The following is a 22,930-nucleotide window of genomic DNA, read 5'->3' as shown; positions in this document are numbered from 1 at the left end:
TGGCAAAGATGTATCGATTGTAGGTGCCGGACGGTCAGCTCCATGCCACTTTTTCAGGATTAACATTAAATATGGAATTGAGGTCCATATAAATGAATTGTATGCCAATTTATCATGTATGGATATCCAGGAAATTCTGACATGGATCCAGTCCTCCTGAACCCAGATTGGATGCCTCTGTTCTAAGAGCGGCTGGTCTCTTGCAAACCCAGCCTTAATCCGCTGAGCCTTACTGTCACACTTGTGAAAGTACTGAGCTTCAGCCAAGGCAATGAAATCTTTATTGTGAATTTCGTCTGTGCCACACATCATATTGGCTTGGAGAGCACCGGTGTGGAAGACCGCCTTCCGGGCTAGGCGTCGATGCAGATGAAAATGAAGATGCGGCTGAAGTTGTCAGAGTGGAGTCTGTGTTAGGGGTGGGCGGAATTTGCGAAATCCACTTTCGCAAATTATCGCAAAAATGTTTAAAATTATCGCAAACAAGCGGAAATATCGCGAAGATGCGGATTTTTTTTCCCGCATGTTCGCGAGATTTTCTGCATGGTTGCGGGTCGCCAACTTACCCATGTGGTTGCTCGCGGGCGCGGCCATCTTGTTTTGAGTTGTCTCGCGGTGCATGATCGCGAGAAGAAAGAAGTGATCGCGCGACGCATGACGTCACTGCGGGCGCGAACTGTCGCGAGACAGCGCAAATGGCTAAAAACAATCCAACATCTCATGGAGAACGTGACCGGAACAAGAAAACTTGTCAGCGAACGCAGGGATTCAGGTAAGGCGATCGCGCGCGAGAATGTATTTTACAGCGCGAGCAAGAAACAAATTATCGCCAAGCTGCGGAAAGTGGAAATTTTGACATTTTCGCGCTCTCCGCGGAACGCGAAAATGTCAAATTATCGCAATTTCCGCGAACGGAACGATATTTTTGCCCAGGCCTAGTCTGTGTGCCATAGTGATAACGAAGCACAGATGTCGCTGTGCCGAATTATTCAAAACAACAGTTGATGGACAGAATGCAGAACAATGTCATACATTCACCCCAGTACAGAGATCTGGGCCTAAATCCATCGTTTTTTTGCTCACCATGCCGTTCCAGTTTGAACCCAGCCATATGCAAATCAGTCTTGGCCCTGTGCCACATGGGAACAGTCCAGCCCGAACTGCCAAGCCAGGTCCTCCCTGGACTGGAAACAAGCATCCTAGGACCGGTTTCGGGGTTTCACCCCTCTTCAGCCAGGATAGCTTGATTCCAGTGGCATGGAGAGCACGGGACCCACGTCTGGGTATACCCTTCCCACTCGGGGTGACAAATGCAAAACAACAGTTGATGGACAGAATGCAGAACAATGTCATACATTTACCCCAGTACAGAGATCTGGGCCTAAATCCATCGTTTTTTTGCTCACCATGCCGTTCCAGTTTGAACCCAGCCATATGCAAATCAGTCTTGACCCTGTGCCACATGGGAACAGTCCAGCCCGAACTGCCAAGCCAGGTCCTCCCTGGACTGGAAACAAGCATCCTAGGACCGGTTTCGGGGTTTCACCCCTCTTCAGCCAGGATAGCTTGATTCCAGTGGCATGGAGAGCACGGGACCCACGTCTGGGTATACCCTTCCCACTCGGGGTGACAAATGCAAAACAACAGTTGATGGACAGAATGCAGAACAATGTCATACATTCACCCCAGTACAGAGATCTGGGCCTAAATCCATCGTTTTTTTGCTCACCATGCCGTTCCAGTTTGAACCCAGCCATATGCAAATCAGTCTTGACCCTGTGCCACATGGGAACAGTCCAGCCCGAACTGCCAAGCCAGGTCCTCCCTGGACTGGAAACGAGCATCCTAGGACCGGTTTCGGGGTTTCACCCCTCTTCAGCCAGGATAGCTTGATTGGCAGGGTATGCTCAGACGTGAGTCCCTTGCTCACTTTGCCACTGGATTCAAGCAAGCCTGGCTGAAGACGGCTGAAATGCCAGAAACCGGTCCTAGGAAGCTTGTTTCCGGTCCAGGGAAGACATGGCTTGGCAGTTCGGGCTGGACTGTTCCCATGAGGCACAGGGTCAGACTGATTTGCATATGGCCATGTCTGAACTGGGGTGGCAGAGTGGGCTAAAGAACGGTGATGGATCAAACCCGGATCTGTTGACTGGGTGTGAGTGTTTGATTGGTTCTGATGCTCCGTCCATCACCACCCCCTTTTGTACTGCTTTGTTCGCCATAAGTTGGCAGGGTATGCTCAGACGTGAGTCCCTTGCTCACTTTGCCACTGGATTCAAGCAAGCCTGGCTGAAGACGGCTGAAATGCCAGAAACCGGTCCTAGGAAGCTTGTTTCCGGTCCAGGGAAGACATGGCTTGGCAGTTCGGGCTGGACTGTTCCCATGAGGCACAGGGTCAGACTGATTTGCATATGGCCATGTCTGAACTGGGGTGGCAGAGTGGGCTAAAGAACGGTGATGGATCTAACCCGGATCTGTTGACTGGGTGTGAGTGTTTGATTGGTTCTGATGCTCCGTCCATCACCACCCCCTTTTGTACTGCTGTGCCGAATTATTCAGCAGCTGCTCATAAGCACTGAAGCCTCGGCTGCCTAAGTGTTTGGAGGCCCCGCATCAGCCTGTTTGACAGTGCAGAGTCCATTCAGGTCCTCTTCTCAAGCACATTCACACTAAGTTTGATTCAGCACATGCTCTAAGGTATGGCACGTTGTGCTCATGCAGGATGTTGAGGCAGACCACTAAGAAGACACTGAAGTAGTTTTAAGCAATCAACAGCGAGAGCTATTGGCTTAACCCACCCGAGAAGACTGATCATCTACAGCTGTTTGCTTCTGGCCTCCCCCATCCAAACCCCATCTTCAAGAAAGGACCACAGACCTTCTTTGGTGTGTAAATGGCTGCAGTTTATTACATATTTAAAACCATGCTAGGTCATAAATCATCACAAAATATCGGTCATTACTACGAACCATACAGCTTGCATTACTTGGAGCGCAGAACAAGCAATTCCTTGTACAGCAGGTCAATAGGTTATCATATATCATTTTACAGCTGTAAGTCACCCCTTGCTGCATCCATAATCAAGTTAGTCCATCACCATAATTCATCAGGATGACAGCACTTTGTTCGATGGTTCCTTTGTGTCAAGCGCCGCAGCTTCTAGTCTTCCCTTGCTACTGGTGTTTCCTGCCCTCTGGCTGTGCCCGCGCTGCAAGTGCTTTGTCAGGCTTTGGCTGACCCTTTGCCGGCCCTTTGTTTTGTCATCCCTACCAGGAGGCATCCAAAGGACCCTGTTCAATTAGCTTTTACCTGGCCTACTGTGTTATCATTGGCATTTGCTGGTGCTGTCTCTGCGATGTTGCTGGTGGTTTCCTGAACACCGACAACTGACCACACTTCTGCTTACGAGCCCCCACAATGTTCAAGAGGAACAAGCCTATCTCTACCCCCGAAAAATGGACCTTGTCCTTTGCAGGTTAATGAGACTGTGCCTGACAAATTCTCAGCCCAAACCTAAGTCAGCCTTCATGTCTTCCAAGAGTTAGCGCCGCCTTAGGTTCCTTAGCCTGGCACGATCAGTTCCACCCAAATGTCTAAGGACTGCATCCGGCTTGCCTCCAGTCTACAGGGCATCATGCACTCTCAGCAACAGGTGAGCCCATTTCGTGTCAGCTACGCCCATTCAGCACATATAGGGGTTGCATAGCCATATGCCTTTCTAATCTTCACGCAAAGCTCCCCATCGATGTGCCCTTATCATGTAAGACTGGCCCAGCATCCAGACTGTCAGCCCTCCCTTTCATGCCCCTTACAGCAAAAATAAATGTCTTGACTTAATTGCATTTGGGACCGACAAAGGCCCTTAAAGTTCGTGATTTTCAACTTCAAGACGCTTGATACCATCCTCCCCCAGACTGTGCGCAGCCGCAGTCGCCCCTGTGCAAAATGAATGCAACCCGAAAAGCTGAGCGGGAAAACCCATACTTTGTAGCCCTTAGGTAACGCTGCCATGAATTGAAAACAGCTGAGGCATGTGCCGTCTTGGTGTACAAATAGCTGGATGCCCCCTTGTGGTTTTACCTGAAGGCAGCCCTGTGTTAGGCATACCGGCAGGACTCGGATGTGGTGATACATTCGAGGCATGTGAGCTTTCCTTTCCCTTCCTGATCGGTTTTTGACTATCACAGCCTTAGCACCATGTGCCCCTGTCCGAGGTACACATCCTTTATCCCCAGGCAGGCGATGCCAGGATCACTACTGGATGGGGGAGCCAATTTGCTGATCCTATAGGCCCCAAAAAGGGCCACTGCAAAAGCAGTCCTGAACAGGCTTAACTCCTGTCTGCTGTGCAGATATCTGACATCGTGTCAAGTACAGACGAAGGCAATTTGCAGATAAATTAGGTTTATTTGTATAAATGAAAGCACCACCAGATACAAGTCTTCCAGCTCCGGCAGGCTCCCGTCAACTGTTCTCCTTGGCTCACCGGCCCAATCAGATGCTCTATTCTAGAACAGCATGATCGTGCTGTGAACCATAATATTCAAAAGGAAACTAAACAAGCAATGAATGGGAATGGCATGCGCGAGAGAAGAATGGCATGCGCATGCATATATGCACGGAAAGAACAGAGCCTGCACATACAACACAGCGCCTACAACAATGCCCCCAACTTGGCACGGTCAATGAGTCACCTATGGCCCTTCTGCCTTATTTGCATAAAGCCCCACCCTTGCATGGCTGTCTGGCACTAAAAGAAGCTTGTTGGATCTGACCCCAATCGCCCCCACCCCACCAGAACCTTTGAGAAATACGCAACATTATCCTCAGGTGTGATTGGGTCCATTATTTTGTTTTCCTGTTCGATATGCCCACATGTATGAACCTGTTGACTTCCATGCTCAATATACCCTCGTGCCCATTGATGCTGCCTACCTCCCATTGAAAGAGGGCCCAGCGCTTAAGATACTCAGCCATGGTTTTAGGTGGCAAGTCCTGGTCGGGTCTACCAACTCCCACAGTTCTTCTGGGATCAACTTAATCTCCTGCTCTGCTCGAGGTGCCAGTTGAACCTTATCCACTAAAAGTGAGAGAGAGCATCCCCATTTGAGTTATCACAAACTGGCACATGTCTAGCCCCAATTGCGATGTTGCTCCCAGTTGTCAGTGACTAGGTGATATAGCAGACCCAACACCCTTGGACAGTGTGTCACATCTAGATTCAACATCTGCACCACTGCGTGATTGTCCAACCACAGAATTACCTGCTTTATTGCGAGTGCGCCTTTCCAAAATGAGAAGCCTACTACAATGGGAAGAGCTCCTACAGCGTTATATTTTTGGTCAGGTAGTTTACCCACCACGAGTCCGGCCACCGGGCCGCACACCAGTCTGTGCCCAGAAAAAGCCCAAAGCTTTCGCTCCCCGCTGCATCTGTCAACAGATTTAACTGTTTGGCTATTATCCAGGGCTCATGCTGGACCAATTTGCAATTGAAAGTGGTGAGGAAGGTGAACCATTGCTGCAGATCCCGTTTGATCCCGGTAGATAGTCAGACCCCTTGTGAACAAGCCAGGGGTCTGGTGAATGTTCACTCAGCTGGGATGATCTTGATTGTGAAACTCAGTTTGCTTAGCTACTGCTGAATTTCTCCTAGGGTTGCCTTTCCCTTGGCCAGTAGACCCTCGATTATCTGTCTCATTCTGGTCATTTTTGCTGGTGGGATCCTACACACACACTCTTCTGAGTCAGATCAAAACCAAAGAATGTTATATTGGATGGAGGCCCCTTGGTTTTATCATGTGCTAATGATACACGCACCATAGCTGTCTGGGTGATGAACTGCTCTAGCAGCGAGCCACAGTGCGGCGAACCCGGTGCACCTATGAAGAGGAAATCATCACCGTAATGTAACTGCCAGCCTGTAGGGTGTCTCTTTCCCACTTCCCACTCTAGGGAAATGCTGACTGCTTCAAAATAGGCAGAGGATGGTGTGCAACCCATATGGAAAAACATATAGTAAAAAAGGCCATCTTGAAAGCTGCCAGGGTGTACTGGGAAGAGTTAAATGGCCAATTCAGTGTTGGCCTTGGCCTTCATTACACCTTTCTTGCCGCCCTCCGCATATCCACTGCTTCATCAAGAGTGGCATAGGATACAGAGCAGAAGTCCTGCTCCAGCCCATCATTAACCACCGCTCCTGGGGGGTGGGGGGGTAGTACTGGTGATGTATGAGTCTAATTTGGCTAGCCTCCTTCTTAGGTACCACACCCAGCAGGGAGACCATGAAGTTCTTCAATGGTGGGTGCTGAAATGGGCCGACCATGTGACTCAGTTGGAGTTCTTTTGCCACCTTATGCCTTGCCATCTCGATTTCCACAGTCACTGATATTAGATTTTTATTGAGGCGATCAACCTGGGTGCCCTTGTAAGATATAAGCCTTCTTTGAAACCCTTTGCTAATAGCCGTGCGTAATCCTGTTTGTGATACCTGTTGAGCATTTGAATTGGTTCTCTGACTTGTATGGGAGTGGGCGCCCTTTCTCCCATCGTACCTTCCACCCCACCGCCATGTTGTGCATCTCAGGTGCTATTTCTTGGGAATATCTTTTTTTTAGAAATGGTTTTAAACAAATATTGGCCAAGCCAATAGGTCTCACCGACAGCTATTGGCTTTTCCAGTGTTTATTTTGCCACGCTGCACAGTGTGAAAACTTCAGCATAATCTCACTTTTGGTCTTAATTTCTATATTAACGCTTCCTGTAGTATTTTTTATCACACCTCAAGAGCCTTGATGAAGCTTAACATTTTGGTATTTTAGTTGAAGCACTCGTCTCCTCATGCTTTGCATGCCTGCCACTCCTGTAATGTCATTCATTTTGCTCTTCAAAGATGGTGCTGGCTTGATATGTGGTGTGGACTGAGTGCTGTTTAAGTATTGTGCCAAGGGTTGCCCACCATAAGACATGAAAAAACATAGCTCAGCCCTCCTCTTTCACAGAATCCCAGGGCAGGACTGGTCATCTGCTCAACAGTGTGCATACCAGACAGGTATACCGACAGTCAACCCTTTGGGGGCACTTCCCTGCTTGTATAGCGTATTTTCACAGTAGCTCTTCACATTTCTCCTAATTAGCAACTCTAAAGGAAACATCTCAATTTTCTATGAGTTCTTCTGTATTGTAGCAACTACTTAATTGGAGCTAGTGATTGCAAGCGGAGTCCACCGGCACTCGTTTTTGAGGACCAACACTTATGTTTCCTCATTAGATTTTGACTAAGAACATAAGAGTAAAAAACACACAAAGGGGGGTGAAGTAGGAAGAGAAAGATGTCAAAACAGTGCAAAGGGAGAAAGCAGGGACCTGCAAGAGTGAGATAAACTGGAAGAGATTGGGTGGCGTTGGATTAAAGGGGACATGAGATGGAATCAAGACTATGCAGCCTTGGGGGAGGAGCCAAGATGGCGACCGAGACGGCTGCGTAGATTCCCGGCTCCGTGAACCTCCGCATCCCGCACGGATATCCTATACTAGATCCTCAGCTTGCGCCATGGGATCGTGTTTGTGAAGGAGAGTGGCAACCGATCGTGTGACTCCGGGGTTTCTGGCTACTGTACCGCCTGAGAAATTTGCGGATGAACTTTGCGGCCCGTGCGGCCCCGGAGCCGGGACCTCGAGTGGACGCCTTGGCCGGGTGGCAGTTTAACAACAACGGCCTGTGGTGACTGGGTGGAGTCGGTCCACCGGAGCGGTGCTGCCCCCGGCCTGCATTTCGCCACGGCCGCTCCCGTTGCTGAAGCGTAGTGGATCGAGGGCATGTCCGGGGGTGCAGTTCTCAGACTCTTCGGTGTTTGCCCCTGCCTTTGACGGTGAGCTGCCCGGACACCGCCCCTAGCTCGCCCTGATCCTTGCAGACTGCTCCCGGATTTTCGCGGCCGCTGGTCCTTGGTGGAGACGACTGTTGCCCGAGTCCACGCAACGGCTGAATTTGTACCTGCCCCCGGACCCCTGTCTCCAGCGACGTGGACCCCGAGGTGCTTGTCCCTGGGTCCCGGCCCCCATACAAGCCGGGCCTCCCCCGGCGGCCATCTTGTTGCGATGCAGCCTACTATCCTATCCACCGGGTCGCAGCAGGATTGGGAGTGTGTGACTTTTGGGAGTGTGGCAGAGCGGCCGCGGGGAGCAGTGCTGGGGTACGGCGACCTCCTTGAGGCCCTTGGTGCCCTTCATTTCTCCTTGGCTCGTGGCATCGAGGTCTTGGGGGAGTAAGATCGACGGTGTGGCATCAGCGTTGGGACAATGGCGGCATGCTAGTCCACAGTTGCACAGGGACTTCCTACACTGCACACAGGAGGATAATGTCGCGGCCATCCCTGCGATTAGTGCGCAGCTGGACACTCCGGACAGTATGCTACCGTATGATCGGCTGACTGAGGGTTTGATCTGTTCCGGAGGTAGTGGTTCCGAGTGGAAGGTGGTGGCCCCATCCCGTGTACGACCTCCGGTGACCCAGGGACTTTACCAGCAATGTCTGTCTACTTTGGATGATTCAGCCTTCCCGGACCTTGTGTGCAGTACAGATCCTGGGGCAGCACTGGGAAAGACGTCCCTCCGAGATGCGGACTGTGTTGGCGTTCTGAGACCTCCACCCCACCTGTGTGCGTCGCTTCCCGGTTGTTTTGGGACATCCCTTCACCTTGGAACATCGGACATGGCGCTGGGTCGAGGGGTAGGCATGGGCAGCATCGCCAGGAGTGGTCAGGGATGAGGCTGATCCCTCGGGGTGGTCATCTGGTAGACGGGCGGACTCATGGTTGTGTACTCCCAGGACATAGCTACTAGCATATTCGGTGCGCAATGCTCCCCATTCCCCCTTTTGTTATGGTTGATTTGGTGCTACTTATTGTTTGCTGCTGGGATACCTTACGGTGCGGGAGGGAGAAGCCGGGGGTATGTTCTGAAGGCCCTCCTCCAGTCTATTATATTTTCTCCACCCCCCCCGCCTGGTGGGGTTCTTTCTTATTCCTTTTTCCCTGCTTCTTCTATATTTCGGGTCTAGTTCCAGGGCGACAGGCACACTGCTGGGGGGAGGGGCCATACTCATTTGCAGAGGTGCAGGGTGGGGGGTTGGGGGGGGGGACTCTTTTCTATCTCAGTCTTCCTCTCTTTTTCCATGGCCTCCTTTTTCTTCTCCGTTTCTTTTTGTTTCTTTTCTGGGATCAGCGTGGTACGCCTCTTTTGCTGTGAACCGTTGCCTCTCCGTGTGTGCCACAGTTTCCGGGGGTTCTCGGGGCGTTGGGTATGGGGGCCTGCAGGCGCAACTGTTTTTGATATTCTTCCCCATCATTTCCTGTGTTTGCGCCATGGATTCAATTGATTGCTGTTTATCGCTAACGTCTATCATGCGGCCTGCCCTTTATCGCTGTTGGGAAATTGTTTGGCACCTGATCCTACTGTTTTGTTTCATTATAAAATGAAAAACCCCTTTTCTCCTGGTGTCCTACCTGCGCGGCTCCCGGGCCGAACTATCTTAGTATGAAGATTTTGCTACCGAGGTGCCGCATGTGCTTATATTTGACCTTATTGCTCTGATTGCTTAGCGGCCGGCCCTGGGGGGTTGTAGGCCCATACTTGTCAATGATCGAAATGTCAATAAAGGTTTTTCAAAAAAAAAAAAAAAAAGACTATGCAGCCTTGGTATTTGGCATGCCGATATTCAGTAGCGTCAGCTGCTGCTTCTGAGCCAAACTTTGGGCCAGGCACTTATTCTTCTACAAATTCAGCACTGACTGTAGTTTTCCCATGCCAGTCACCGTGATACAAGTGGAGATCCTCACTTGTGCCTCTTCACACCTTACATTGTGTGTAGCACAACTCAAGGATTGCCCACCCCAGGCCTCCTAAGGCATCCTAGTCCTCCTCAGGTAGATAATCATATACTCATCACATAATATTCTGCCCTTTCTGCTTAAACCATCACTGACAGTCACCGAAGGAGACTCGCACCACCACTCGGTGTCTGGGGACCCCTCTCCCCCTGGGTGACAAGCCGTGCTCTACAAAAACCTCTGATTGATTAAATCGGGCTTTCTAATTGTAAAAAAAGCTTTTCTGTCTTGAGGATAAACGTTCTTGTCCATCTAGTGCAAGAGTAACTCATTCTACTATACTGCGTATGCTTTGTTAATGCCTAGTGACTGACATGTTCGATGTTCTTTGTTGCCCTTAGAATGACTTTTGATTAGGAACGTACACAAACATTCACTATAAATCTCTCATTACTAGATAGCCTTAAAAGACTTTGCTTGTGCAAGCCTGATCTGTGTACATAATCAGACAACACTTCTCAGCGGGGAGATCTATTTTAATTTGACTATAAATTCACTTCTTAGATCATTATGTTGGTCCACCAGAACACTGGGCCTTAGTGGCCTAGTGTAAGCTCATCTTTACACATTGCAGTTACCAGTGTGCTAAGATCATGCATTGCTGCAGTAATATCTTAGAATGCATGCCATTGACATCACAGCACTAGTCCAATGTACAATATCTGTGCCGCTTCACTCAACACACCCCTATGTTCCAGTTTCCTACCACAATGGCCCATTATCATACAATGTTGACAACACTGTGCATGCCAAATGTCACACAGGGCTGGTGAATATGCATAGCTCTGAACCTGTGGCATGCAAATAGTGGTTAAATGTGCCCAGTGCCGGATTAAGCCCTGTGGGGGTCCCTAGGCAGTCAAACTTTCAGAGTCCGTCTCGCAAATGATCTCCTAATACCCAATGCACCGGATTTTTTTTTAACAAACTGACAGCTGCCAGAGGATGAGCTTTTAAGAGACAACATTTATGTGAATCTGGTGTCTCTGGTTTATGTACTTTAAGTGGTTAAAGGGCACATTACATTAATACAGTATTTTCTCTAAAGAGTCTTTAATGTACAGATTCCATTTCTTTGAGTTGATTCATTTTTTCTGTCTTTTGGAAACAATATTAAAGAAAGCTTGATTGTAATTTTCTTTCTAGATCAAAACAATATTACTTTTATCCAGTGTTGCGGGCCCCTAAAAGGAGTGGGGCCCATAGGCCGGTGCCTATTTTGCCTATTTGGTAATCTGGAAAAGAACGTGTCCTGCCAACATAAATGCTAGTTGCACAGGGGAAGCCCAGTCAGCACCTGGGGCCAGGGGTGGAAATATCAATGTAAAATAAAATGAAGGCTAAGTCACAAATAACTTCAGTTGGTGAAACAATGGTAGTTAACAAAACTGAGATCAATCTTGATGAACAAGATATTAGGCCCACTTAGTAGTAACCCAAATGCTTGTTATATTTGTTATGCTAATAACAATTCACAAAATATCTACTTGCTCAAGTGATCACACAGTGATTAACAATTGAACAGTATACAGTGTGTATAAGGAAAAGAAAGACATTGGAACATCTCAGCAATCTTAGTAGAAAGTACAGTTATTCAAAGATGAGACTAATCATCTTTTCCAATTGTCGAATACGTGAAAGATGTTTTGACCTAATTAAATGAGCGGATCATTATCGGGACAAGGGAATCTTATTTGAGCTGGAGGATGAATTCAGACAAAAGGAAAGGAAGTGGGCACAAAATCTCCCCAAAAGATAAAAACATGGAATAAGAGAAAAATAATCTAAACGGATTTCTCATTGTGCAGGAACTATAGATGTAATCTATTAAAAGAAATCAAGAACACGGCTTATGTGGGCAAAAAATAGGGGGGAAACGTGGTGCCACAATGCAATGATGGGTGCACAAGTGAGCAATCACCTTGAGTAGCGGAATTAGAGAAACACTTAGTTAAATGTAAACAAGGATAAGTATGAATGCAGCATGGATACGATGTTATCATCTACAAAAATGGTATGGAGAAACAGGTTTGGATTGGGAATCAGACGCAGAGGAGGTAACAGCCTTACCCAAGCAAGTTGCGTGGATTACCTGCGAGCTGCTTAAGTCAGCATCTAGTTGACATGCACCTTAGTGGGAGTGTGGCACACATTTTAGAGACTCATGATGCGTGCGAGGAGCATCAGAGATGTCCCAAAAAGTTGTCCAACATGGTGTCGGAAGCAAAACGGACAAAATACTATGATTTACTAATGGTTACGAATTTTGAAAAAATGAAAAATATACAAAGAAAATAATCAATGGCACCACACCGTATCTCAGGGCAAAAATTTAAATAGAATTGTTTTTAAAAAGACAAATTAGAAAAAAATCAAAAAGTTCTTCTCTGAGTATGTTAGTTCCCTGTTAATATGGACTTTCCCACATACCAAAAATTAGCTGCAAGGGATAAAATGAAAAAAAAAGGGGGCAGGTTTAGAAACAGATAAAGAAAGCAACTTTCATTTGCCTGAAAGAGAGTGTAAAATGTCCTATAACATGATCTCTACTAAAAACGTTAACACAATGCATGAAGAGAGACCATATCAATGGCATAGATCCCTGGACATTGGCGGCATTACAAATGGGGAAGCTCATATCATCATTATAATGCTATGAGATTGGAAGATCCAGGTACATTTGGTCCTATTCAAAAGTGCTTTGGTATCCTCTTGTTGTTTGGTATTAAGCGCCTTCAATCAACTCAATCACTTGCCAATGGACGTCTTTCTTAGTGTGGTTTCTTGTAACAAAATGCACCACCAAGGGAGCTGTCAATACCGTGCATCAAAACCTGCATCTTTGTTCTCAGTCTTGTTTTTATTATCTGGATTGCTTGTCCTACATAGGCATAGGCACCAACTAGCGTAAACAACAGTATTAAAATTAGTGTTATCTTTAAGGATGCATGTCATTTCCCTGTGCTTGAACTGCTTCGTTTTCTAGGTGGAGTCGCACAACACAATTGCCACTCTTGAAATGACGCCCAATCTTATTGTGCCCCCACAGTGAAATATTTGTTATGTCTGCATTGACCAATTGGTCAGATTTTTCCCTTTCTTGAAAGAAAAAGAGGAGGTTCATTTGTAATGTCAGAAGATTGAATTGGTGGCCAGTGTTTTCTAATGGTTTTGTTAACTGAATTACTTTGGATACAGAAGGTAGTGAGACAGGCTACTCCATACATATTTCTTTTTCTCTTTGGGGGGTCAATAGAAACTACGTGGGCAGTACCATGCCATAACGCTTTACCCGCTTGTGTGGATGACCCCTTGCCTCAAGTTTTTTTGAATCTGAAGAAATTGGCCAAATGGAAGGCTGTCCTTAAGTGCCTTTGGATGGTGACTTGAATATTGTGCCAGTGTTTTATTGGTAGTCGGTTTTTGGTTAAAGCTAGTTCATCGTTTGCCATCATGGCACATTGTACCCAAGTGCCTGGACACTCCTGAGTAGCCGTGTGCTCTATAAAAACAATGATTGATTGATATACTGCTGTGGTAAGGTCTAAAGAGTCCATGATACTGCTACTAAAATGAGGGGTGAATTTCAGGTGGGGGACAATGAATTAAGCCAGTTCAAAAATGTAGAAAGGTTGGTTTGGTCCACCAGTCCAGATGAAACAAATGTCTATGTAACTTTTCTATAGACATATGTTGACCAGATAGGGATTTGTGTCCACATAGTAAATATGTTTATTCTCAAAGTGATCAACATAAAGAATGGCAAAGTTTGAGGGGAATGGAGGTGAGCCTGGGAGACCCACTCTGGGGATTGGCGGGGAGGTCCTAGCCGAACCGGGCGGATGTGCGGACAATGACAATTGCCTTCCATAGAACGATATGTCACGGGGGATGGGGGGGCCGGGTCTGGGGGGGGGGATGGACTGGGGGGGGTATCCTGAGGGTCGTATGGTCTAAGATCGAACCTGCTGCTGCTGTTCTGTTGGGCTTCTGTTGTTTAACCTGTTTTCTTTTACCCCATTTCGGTTGTTCCATGAATCTGTTCAACTGCGGGCGGTGGCCCTGACACTTATCAGTTTGCATTAATCCACGCCTCGTAGTGGCGATGGACCCTGCGGCTCACCGCATTCACGATTGGCGGATACTCCTCCGAGTACCAGACTCATTGCCTGTGGGTTATTACATTTATGATGTATGCTATGTCTATATTAACAAATGCTAATAAACCAATTTCATAATAATAAAGAATGGCAAAGTTTGATGAGGCAAAAGTCCACCTGAGTGTTGAACAAAATGAGGATAAGCCCTTCAAACGAGGACCACTTGAAAACTGCTGCTGAAAGGAGTCTGTGTCCAGAACTGTAGCGTTACCCACTTACTCTTGCCCAATTGCTCTCCTGCCATGGTAGCTTGGATAGAACAGAGGTCCTTGGTCCCTCAAATTAGAATCCCCATTTAGAAACACATAAGAGTGAGTTTTTGGTACAGAATTCACATGGTTTTATTTTCCCATTAGCTTTCAACTAAGTGGAAGGAATCGTGAGACAGAGAAATGTACTTTTAAGCTAAATGAATTGAGCCTCGGTCCCAAGTCATCAGTTTTGGCATGAATATCACTGCGATCTCTGTGCTGCCCTCCCTTGAATTCATCTCAGTCACTGCTAATTATTTGGGCTAAAGTCCAGTCCTTTATTTTTTAGCCTACTATGCACCTCCTGACAGATACCAACCATGTGCATTTAGATGTGGTCCTGATCCAATAGGAACAGTCTAGCCCTGGTCACTTTCACTGAATATGAATTTTGAATGTATTTAATATCTGCTTTCGGCATAAAAGGTGGCCTTTCGCAAAAACACAGTAAAAAATATCCAATACATTTTACAAAATGGTGTCCAAGATTAAAAATATTTACAAACAAATATTGCATGCATAGTGCTTCCTGGTTTCTTTCTCTGTATATATGGATATTATGCGGATCTCTGTTATTTTCATCCTGGGCATTGTTTTCAAGTGTTTTTCTCCTAGTTCTTAGCTTTTCACAAGAAATCCTCCCATTGATTGTTTCTTCAGAGATATCACGCAGTAAAAAAAAAGGCGGTCCTCATCATAGATCAGTTTTTCCCTCTCAAGCAAGCTTTTGAAGGTGTAGCCTCTGATCCTGGTATAGAAGAGACAGTTCAGCTGGAAATGGCCCAGGTCTTATATTTTTTCACACAAGTAGATGTCAGAGCTTACTTGCTTCCTTTTCTTCAAAGTCGGATTGAGAGGTAGCATGCCATTTCGTGCTAGAGCAAAAAGTCTCCTTCCTTTGATTTGCCAAGGTTGTTAGATAAAGCTGTACCAGAGATGAGTCAAAGAGGCTGACTTCTCCTAATGGCCAAAAGGACTCGAGCTTTCAGTCTGCTTTCTATTTCTAGTGTGGTAAGTTTTTTATTGATGGTCTTGCTCATCTGCTTTGTAGACATTATTTGCAGCATCGGATTTGCTAATGAGATATCGAAGCCAAGTAAGTCTCTGCAATATGTTGGACTAGAGTAAGCACATTTGATTTAGTGCTCAGTTTACAATGTTTAAAAAGGCTTTGTCGACTGTGTTATTTCCCGCCAATTTGTCTTATCATCCCTTATTTTGTTGGTGTATTCTGCATCTTCTCAGAATTGAGGAGAAGCCAACATCTGTTTCTAAAGTCATTGTAGGAAAACCTGATGGTAACGTTAGCTAAGACTTCGAAAACCTTCTTTCGTGGGTTCGTCGTTTTTGTTAGTTTGTCCATCCTGCATAATTCATGCCTTAGCCTGATGACACAGTAAATGTTTTGCAAGAGAAAATGTCCATGGGTGCATGACATTTTAGGGATGGCACTCACATTAAGGAGCAGTTTGAGTCGAATGGCACAGTTAAATCAGAACCCATTTCTGGGCAAACCCATCGCACTTTAGTCATTTCATGTAGAAAAACAAAGTGATGAGTGGCATACAAGAATTAATCTCAGCCGCTAGTAGTTATTTGGCGCTGCATCCCAGTCCATTTTGTGCCAGGTTTGCCATTCCAGACACCAATCATATGCAAATCAAACTTCCTCCTGCTCCAGTGGAGAACTGTTCAGCCCAGACTGCTACGCCAAGTCTGTCATGACAAGAACCCAAGGAACTCCAGACCAGTTTTAGCCTCTTTGCTCATCATGAGCGATATGGGGCTTCAGACTAATAGTATGGTGGAGCACGAAGCACTGGGCCTGGATCCCACATCTGTGGCTCAAGGTAGCAAAGCTGTGGTCCTGTAGCACGCATTGCTGGCCCAAGATTCATGTCGACGGCTCAGTATCAGTTAACCATGGATTAGCATCATGCATTGCAAGACCAACATCAAGCTGTGTTGGGCTAAGCTCAGGCATTACATTCCCAACCTATATAGCACAGTTCAAGGTCACATAGCACTGATCCAAGACCTCAGTGTTGGGCCAAAAATGTGCAGTAGTAGTTGCTCAACAATAAACAGCGCTAGAGTTTTGGAAGCTGGCTCTTTGCACAGTGTACCTCTTTTTGGTCAGCTATATAAAGTGCCCAGGCAAACCCTTAAGGAATTAGAGGCACTAATAGCGCCCCAAATGCTATTTTGTGGTAGTGTGGATGAGCAGTAAGACATGCTAGAGGTTAGTGCCAAGCATTTATTACATACGCACAAAGACAGTAAGTAAGACACACACTCAAAGAAATAAAACGCCAATTTATAAAAATGACACGTACCTTTTATATAAATTTAGATACCAAGGTCATTGAAATCAGGCAAGTGATTTTCAAGCTATACGTTTTTACAGATTTCCTTGGGGTCAGAAACTTGTCTGTGGTGGCAGGTCGAACTGGACCAGTCAGCCAGCACACTAGAAGGCTACTAGGGTTCAGCGGATACCTCTAAGGTACCCTCTGGGTGCATGTATTAATAAACCCATCACTGGAATCAGTGTGAGTTTATTAATACAAGATGTTTGATACCTAACACCATATGTTTCAGTGAAGCCATTATGTAGCCTTGTTTTAACCAGTGCCCAGTACATACCTTAAGATGGCTTTCCTGTTCACTTTTACTGTCAGAAATCGAACTGACCAGCACAGGGGCATATCTGCTCACGCAGAGATGTCCTCACATGTAAAATAATGCACCCTGCCTTAGGGGTGACTTACAAGTATTACATGCAGTGTTTAGGAGACATGGCACACAAGCATGTTCCATGTCTTGTCTTCACTTTTTAGAGCACCTGGTCACACACCCTGCAGTGGCAGTCTGTATGGTTTGGTGCTGGGCTCATTAGAGTGGCACAAGATATGCTGCAGCTCTTAGTGACCCTCTTTAGTACCTGTGCCTCAAGTACCAGGAGTACCATTTAATAGTGACCTGCAGAGGTACAAAAGGTCTAGTCACTTGGGGATCAAGTGACCAATTGTCTTGTTTTGGGGAAAGAACACTGGCACTGGGGACATGGTTAGCTGGAACCCAGTGCACTTCAGTCAGAGTTGCATCAAATACCAGACACAAAGTGGGGGAACTACTGCGACTAAAAAAGTTTTCTACATATAAAGCAAGAACAAACATTTCACAGTCAATAAACATAGATTCTGGCCTGCCAAATTTGTAATGTAGATGGTGGGAATTCAAAATGATGGTCCACTTTGGAATGGACTGTGTGCATCTCCCGGCAAGGCTTAGTGATACACTCGTCATTAAATTAACTAGGCGCTAGCCTGAGATCGTACAATGCTAAATCAACATCACACAGAGCCAAGAAAAGCTCACATTGTGATGGGCAAAATCAGTCTTGAGTCAAGATCATGCAGCACTGGTACTAAAATTGCAAAAGAAACAATTGATGGATGGAATGCTGGACAATGAAAACATTCACCCTCAGTCACAAAGATCTGGGTGTAATCCATCATTCTTTTGCTCACCACACCACCCCAGTTTGGACGCTATCATATGCAAATCAGTATTGACCCTGTTCCTTATGGGAATAGTCCAGACCGAACTGCCAAACCAGGTCCTCCCTGGGCCCGAAACGAGCATCCTGGGACCGGTTTCAGGCATCACCCCTCATCAGCCACGCTAGCTTGAATCTAGGGGTGCAGTGAGCATGGGCATACCCTTCCCACTTAGGGTGACAAATTCAAAAGAAACAATTGATGGACGGAATGCTGGACAATGCAAACATTCATCCCCAGTCACAAAGATCTGGATTTCTGTACATCAATTGTTCTTTTTGCATTTGTCACCCCAAGTGGGACGGGTAGGTGCAGAAGTTGACGGGTGGTGGGTCGAAGGAATGAAGATGCTACCGTTGTGATTGTAAGGACCATTTGGCGATTAGCAAGCAGAGATGTAGTAACTGCAGCATAGTGGGTCACTTTTCAAAAGTCTGCAGAAGGAGAAAAGACATTCATATGTGCATTGGAGGAGGACAGCCTGAAGGCTGTGAATGGGTGGTGGAAGCACTGAAAGTAGATGGTGTCGTGAGTGCATGGAAATTTTGTCCTGAACATCCCAAATAACAGTGCTAAGGACAAACCAGTTTGTAACATGCTAATCAGTAGGGTAGCAGTCAAAAGTTATGCAGACTTGGAGTCACCGGTTACCATTGTGATTGAGAACTTGTAGAAGGAGAAGTTTGCTGGTAAAATTGGCCCTCATTTAACACCCACGGACATTAATCCAGAGAGTTTTACTGGAGAGAAAATTGACATGTTGGGTTTTAGGTGGCTAACATTTTCATTTAAAGACAGACTGTCAATGGGGAAAATATATGTGGCAAAATGAGGTCCATCAGTTTTGGGGTGGGCTGACCAGAAAAGTTTACATATTGTTCTTAATCCAAACACTGATGAGAAACTGATTGTGGATGAGTGGACTGGTAGGTAGCATGATAGCACGGGAGTTTCCGAGTGTGTTCAAAGAAAGCCTAGAATTAAAGGGATTTGAACACACCATTGCGCTCATCAAGGAAGCTGTTCCAAAAGTGCACAGGGTGAGACCAATTCCTATAATGATTAGGGATGGAGTGCGGAAAGAACTGGAGAGTTTGATGGAGAAGGATGTAATCTAGGAGGTGGAGAGCGCCGAAGGGATTTCACCAGTAGTAGTCGCACACAAAAGCAATGGTAAAATCTCTCTGTGCATTGACTTATGCCATATAAACAGTAACATTGTGGTTGAGCAGTTTCACTTACCTAAGATAAATGAGATGGTGTCATCCCTCAAAGGGGCAACTTGGTTCTCTACTATAGATCTATCTAAAGTGTATCATCAGGTGGCTCTCACACCAGAGTCTAGAAAGCTCACAGCATTCATCACACCTTTTGGGTGTTTTTAATTCAAATGAATGCTGTTTGGGTTAGCTGCGGCTGTGTTTCAACGGCTGATGCATAGGTTGTTCGGGAAGATTGGGGGGGGGCCTGAAATGTTTTCAGGACGACATCCACATTTTTGCAGCAAACTGAGAGAGTCATGATGAGTTTGAAAAAGGTTTTTAGTGTCTTAGAGAGTGTGGGGTTGACAGTGGAACTCAGCAAGTGCAGGTTTGCTTAGAGGAGTGACATATATCTGGGGCATGTGATCAGTGAGGAGGGAGTGAAGCTAAAACCAGGGTTGGTGAGTGCCATTGTGGGTTGTTCTGCCCCAGAGAATATGGATGAGATGAGATCATTCTTAGGAATGTCGGAATATTGTGCGTAGTTTATTCCCAATTCTGCAAGTAAGATGTAGACTATACGCCTTTGCTGAAAAAGAATGTGAATTTAAACAAACCAAGAATGATTTAAGCAAGGTGTCAACTTTAAGCAGCGTTGATGGTGAACTGGTGTGTTCTCTCACCACTGATGCCAGTAATAAAGGTCTAGGGGTGGTGTTATCTCTGAAAGACTCCTTGGGGAAGGAAAAAATCATACTTTTTACCTCAAGATCACCGTCACCTGCAGAGGAGAGGTACCCCATATTAGAAAAGAAAGCATTGGCGTGTGCCTGCGAATTAGAGCATTTTCGAGCTTTTGTTTGGGAAAAGGCAGTAACCATTCGCACAGATCATAGACCTTTGGAAAATTGTTGACCTCAGAAGGGAGTTTGTCTGCTTCTGCCAGGTTGGCGAGGTTGTCCATGCGAATAAAGAATTATGTGTATAGATGTGGCTGTGGAGTGTTTATTCAGAATGCCTGCCCCTAAGGAAGAATGTACAGATAATACATGGGAAGATTTCAGAATTGCGTTGGTGCGTGATTCAGGAGAACCAGCAATCAGGAAGGCTGAGTGGGTGGGAGAGTGGAAGAAGGATGTGGTATTAAAATCGGTTGGAGAGTATGTGGTGAAGGGTTGGTCAAGGAAGGTAGGAACATGTTACCGATTTGTTAAGACCATTTTGGGAGGTAAGAATAGAATTATGGTTTTGAGGGGGGCAGAATTGTGCCGCCGGAGGGTTTGAGAGAGAATATCTTGCGACGCTGTCATGAAGGACATTTTGGTGTAGTGAGGACTAAAGCGGTTGTCAAAAGTGTGTTTTGCTAGCCCGGAGTGGACAAACGACATGTTCTGAGTGTTCTACTGCAGACAAGTCCTTACAAACTTTAAGGCCACAAATGAGCGGAGGTTTAATTCTGAAACAACCGTGGGAGTGTGTTGCGGTGGGTTTGCTTGACCTGGTGGGAGATTTAACTTAGTATGTGGTGGTGGTGATGGATTTGTTTTCAAACTGGCCAGTAGTGGAGATTGTGGGCAAAATTGTGGACAAAATTGCTACAACTACGGTTTGGGAGTTTTTTGATGGGACATTTGTTTCTGAAGGGTATGCGTGCTGTTATACTGAGTGACAATGGGGTACAGTTCACATCGAAGGCTGCAAAGACTTATTCGAAGAGAGTAGGTGTGAAGCACAGGACTACAGCACTATATAATCCTAGTGGGAGTGGCACTGTGGAGAAATGTAACCAAGTCTTGTAGGGTGTTATTCAAGGGGCAGTGAGCAAGCAGAAGGATTGGAGGTTGGAAGTATGGAAAGCAGTGTGGGTGTACAGGGTGCCTGTACATGATTCCATGGTTTACCTCCATTTGTGAAAATGAGAGGGAAGAAACCACAATTCAGATTTACTCCTTTTTGGTTTAAGGATGGGACCGTGGAGCGTTGGTCCCTCAGGGCAGTCAAGGAAAGGTTAGAAGCAGCACAAGGGAGGAGCAAGGCATATTATGACAGGGTGCATGGAGTTAGTGGAGCGTGTGGAGGTCGGAGATTGGGTGCAGGTGAAGAAACCTGGGAAGATTCCTAAGGGAGAGAGTCAGTTCTTTGGTGCTCAGCAAGTGGTGGAAGAATTGAGAAATGCCCTAAGGTTGAAGGATGGTAAAGTGTGGAGTTTGAAACGCGTAGCGTTAGAGGGTAATGGTGGTGTAAATAAAGGAGGGTGTGGCGAGCAGGAGTAAAAGAGGTCTAAACATTTTTAGTGGATGGAGGATATTTTGAATGTAGTGGAGCACAACGAGCAATGTATTTGGATAGATTGGTAGGTAGAGGAGAGGAAGGAGGAGTGGATTGTGAAAGGACGACAGAGGATATGAAAGAAAGTGTCAATGTTAGGGATGCGGTGAGGGTCCATGAGGCTATACTCCAGGCATCCGAGGACAGGGATCCGATCTATGGAGCCTCAGACAGCACTGAGAGGAGAAGAGCGTTGCCTGGGTGGTTAAAGGAATATGTTATGGATTAAGGGGATTATGTTCTGGTTTCTTTGTATTAGAGGCGGGGTAAGTTTCCTTAGTGTGTTATCTTAGAGGGGATGTTTCTTTTGGGTTTTATTTGTTGGTTTGTTGTGTATTTACCTTTGTTTTACAGATGGGGGATGTGTTGTGTTGGCATACTTTAGTGGCAGGAGATGTAGAATGTGGAAGGGTTCGTCAGGCAAGTTTCCACTGCACGGCATTCCCCGCGTGGAGGGTGAGGTGGTGGAAGCTTACCCCATCGCCTCACCTGTTCCTGTACTATGTCAGGGAACCAACATAACCGGTGCATTACAAAGGGACATGTGAGGCTTGTCAATATTTTTGATTGCCGAGTAAACTGAGAAATATTTTTCATAATGCTAATTGAGGTTTTTTTTGTTTGTCATACAGGTGCCAAAAGTGGGGTGTAGGGTTGGAGAAGATATACAACAAAACACAGCGAGATAAGTTTGCGTGGGCCATCAACATGTCAGACGCCGACTTTGAGTTCTGATGTCCGACTTTAAAGAGCGCTTCCGGTCCCTCACAGATGCTTGTGACCATCTCACCTTATGTTCTGTCTCCTAACAATGCCAGTTGAAGGGTTCAGCCTCTCTGTTTTGATCTAACTAAATAACTTTTATCACTAAAAGGGAGAAATGCAAATGTGCACTTTTATGTCCGAGTGTTACTCATATTTATTATGTTGCTTTTAAGGTCGGCATTGTTACTAAAACCGATCTCGATTTTACATTTTGTGTTAATTTCATTAAACCATTGTTTTTTAAATACTTGTTGAATTTAATACATGTGTCGTTTCAATTTCCAGGAATCGGTTTGCAGGAGACAATTATGATTGTAAAATACACCGTAAACACGAATTATTACAGCGTACTTTTTAGGAATACAAATGCATCCACCCCATTTGCAGTGTGCTCAGGTGATTTTTGATTACTACTCTACTTCAAAGCTAGCTACTTATATGTAAATATTATCCCAAAATCTGAGTACTATATCTTTCAGCATTTGTGAGGAAACCACCTGAGCAGAACAGATTAGCCTCACTGATTTGTAGGCGCCCGATTGACCGAGACATCAAAAGGTGTCATTCAAGTATCGATTAAATGTAAAATGTTCACTTCCATCACAGAGCCACAGGGTGTCAGCAGCACTATGCGTTCTGTTTATCTGTTGAACAGTAAACATGCACTGTCTGTTAGTAGCACATCTATCAGTGGTTCAGCCAGTGCAGTAGCAGCAGGGGGGTTTGGTGGTCCAGCCTGCTCTGCACAAGTTGCAGATAGATTAAAAGTCA

General features: G+C 45.9%; 1 protein-coding gene across 3 annotated transcripts in view; it reads left to right on the top strand.

Annotated features, from left to right (window-relative positions):
- The window catches only part of LOC146780067 (DNA topoisomerase I, mitochondrial-like), a 1,246,550-nt gene extending 1,224,144 nt beyond the window's left edge, over window positions 1-22,406 (top strand). For all 3 annotated transcript variants that reach the window (XM_085637972.1, XM_085637970.1, XM_085637971.1), the window contains one exon: window positions 22,027-22,406. In XM_085637972.1, coding sequence (XP_085494098.1) covers window positions 22,027-22,129 — 103 coding nt within the window. In that variant the 3' untranslated portion in view covers window positions 22,130-22,406. The remainder of the gene's footprint in view (window positions 1-22,026) is intronic.
- Window positions 22,407-22,930: the final 524 nt, after the last annotated feature.

The sequence above is a fragment of the Triturus cristatus genome, chromosome 12 (genome assembly GCF_964204655.1).
Source record: "Triturus cristatus chromosome 12, aTriCri1.1, whole genome shotgun sequence".
NCBI classification, from domain to species: Eukaryota; Metazoa; Chordata; class Amphibia; order Caudata; family Salamandridae; genus Triturus; species Triturus cristatus.
This window is presented reverse-complemented; position numbering and strand designations above follow the sequence as displayed.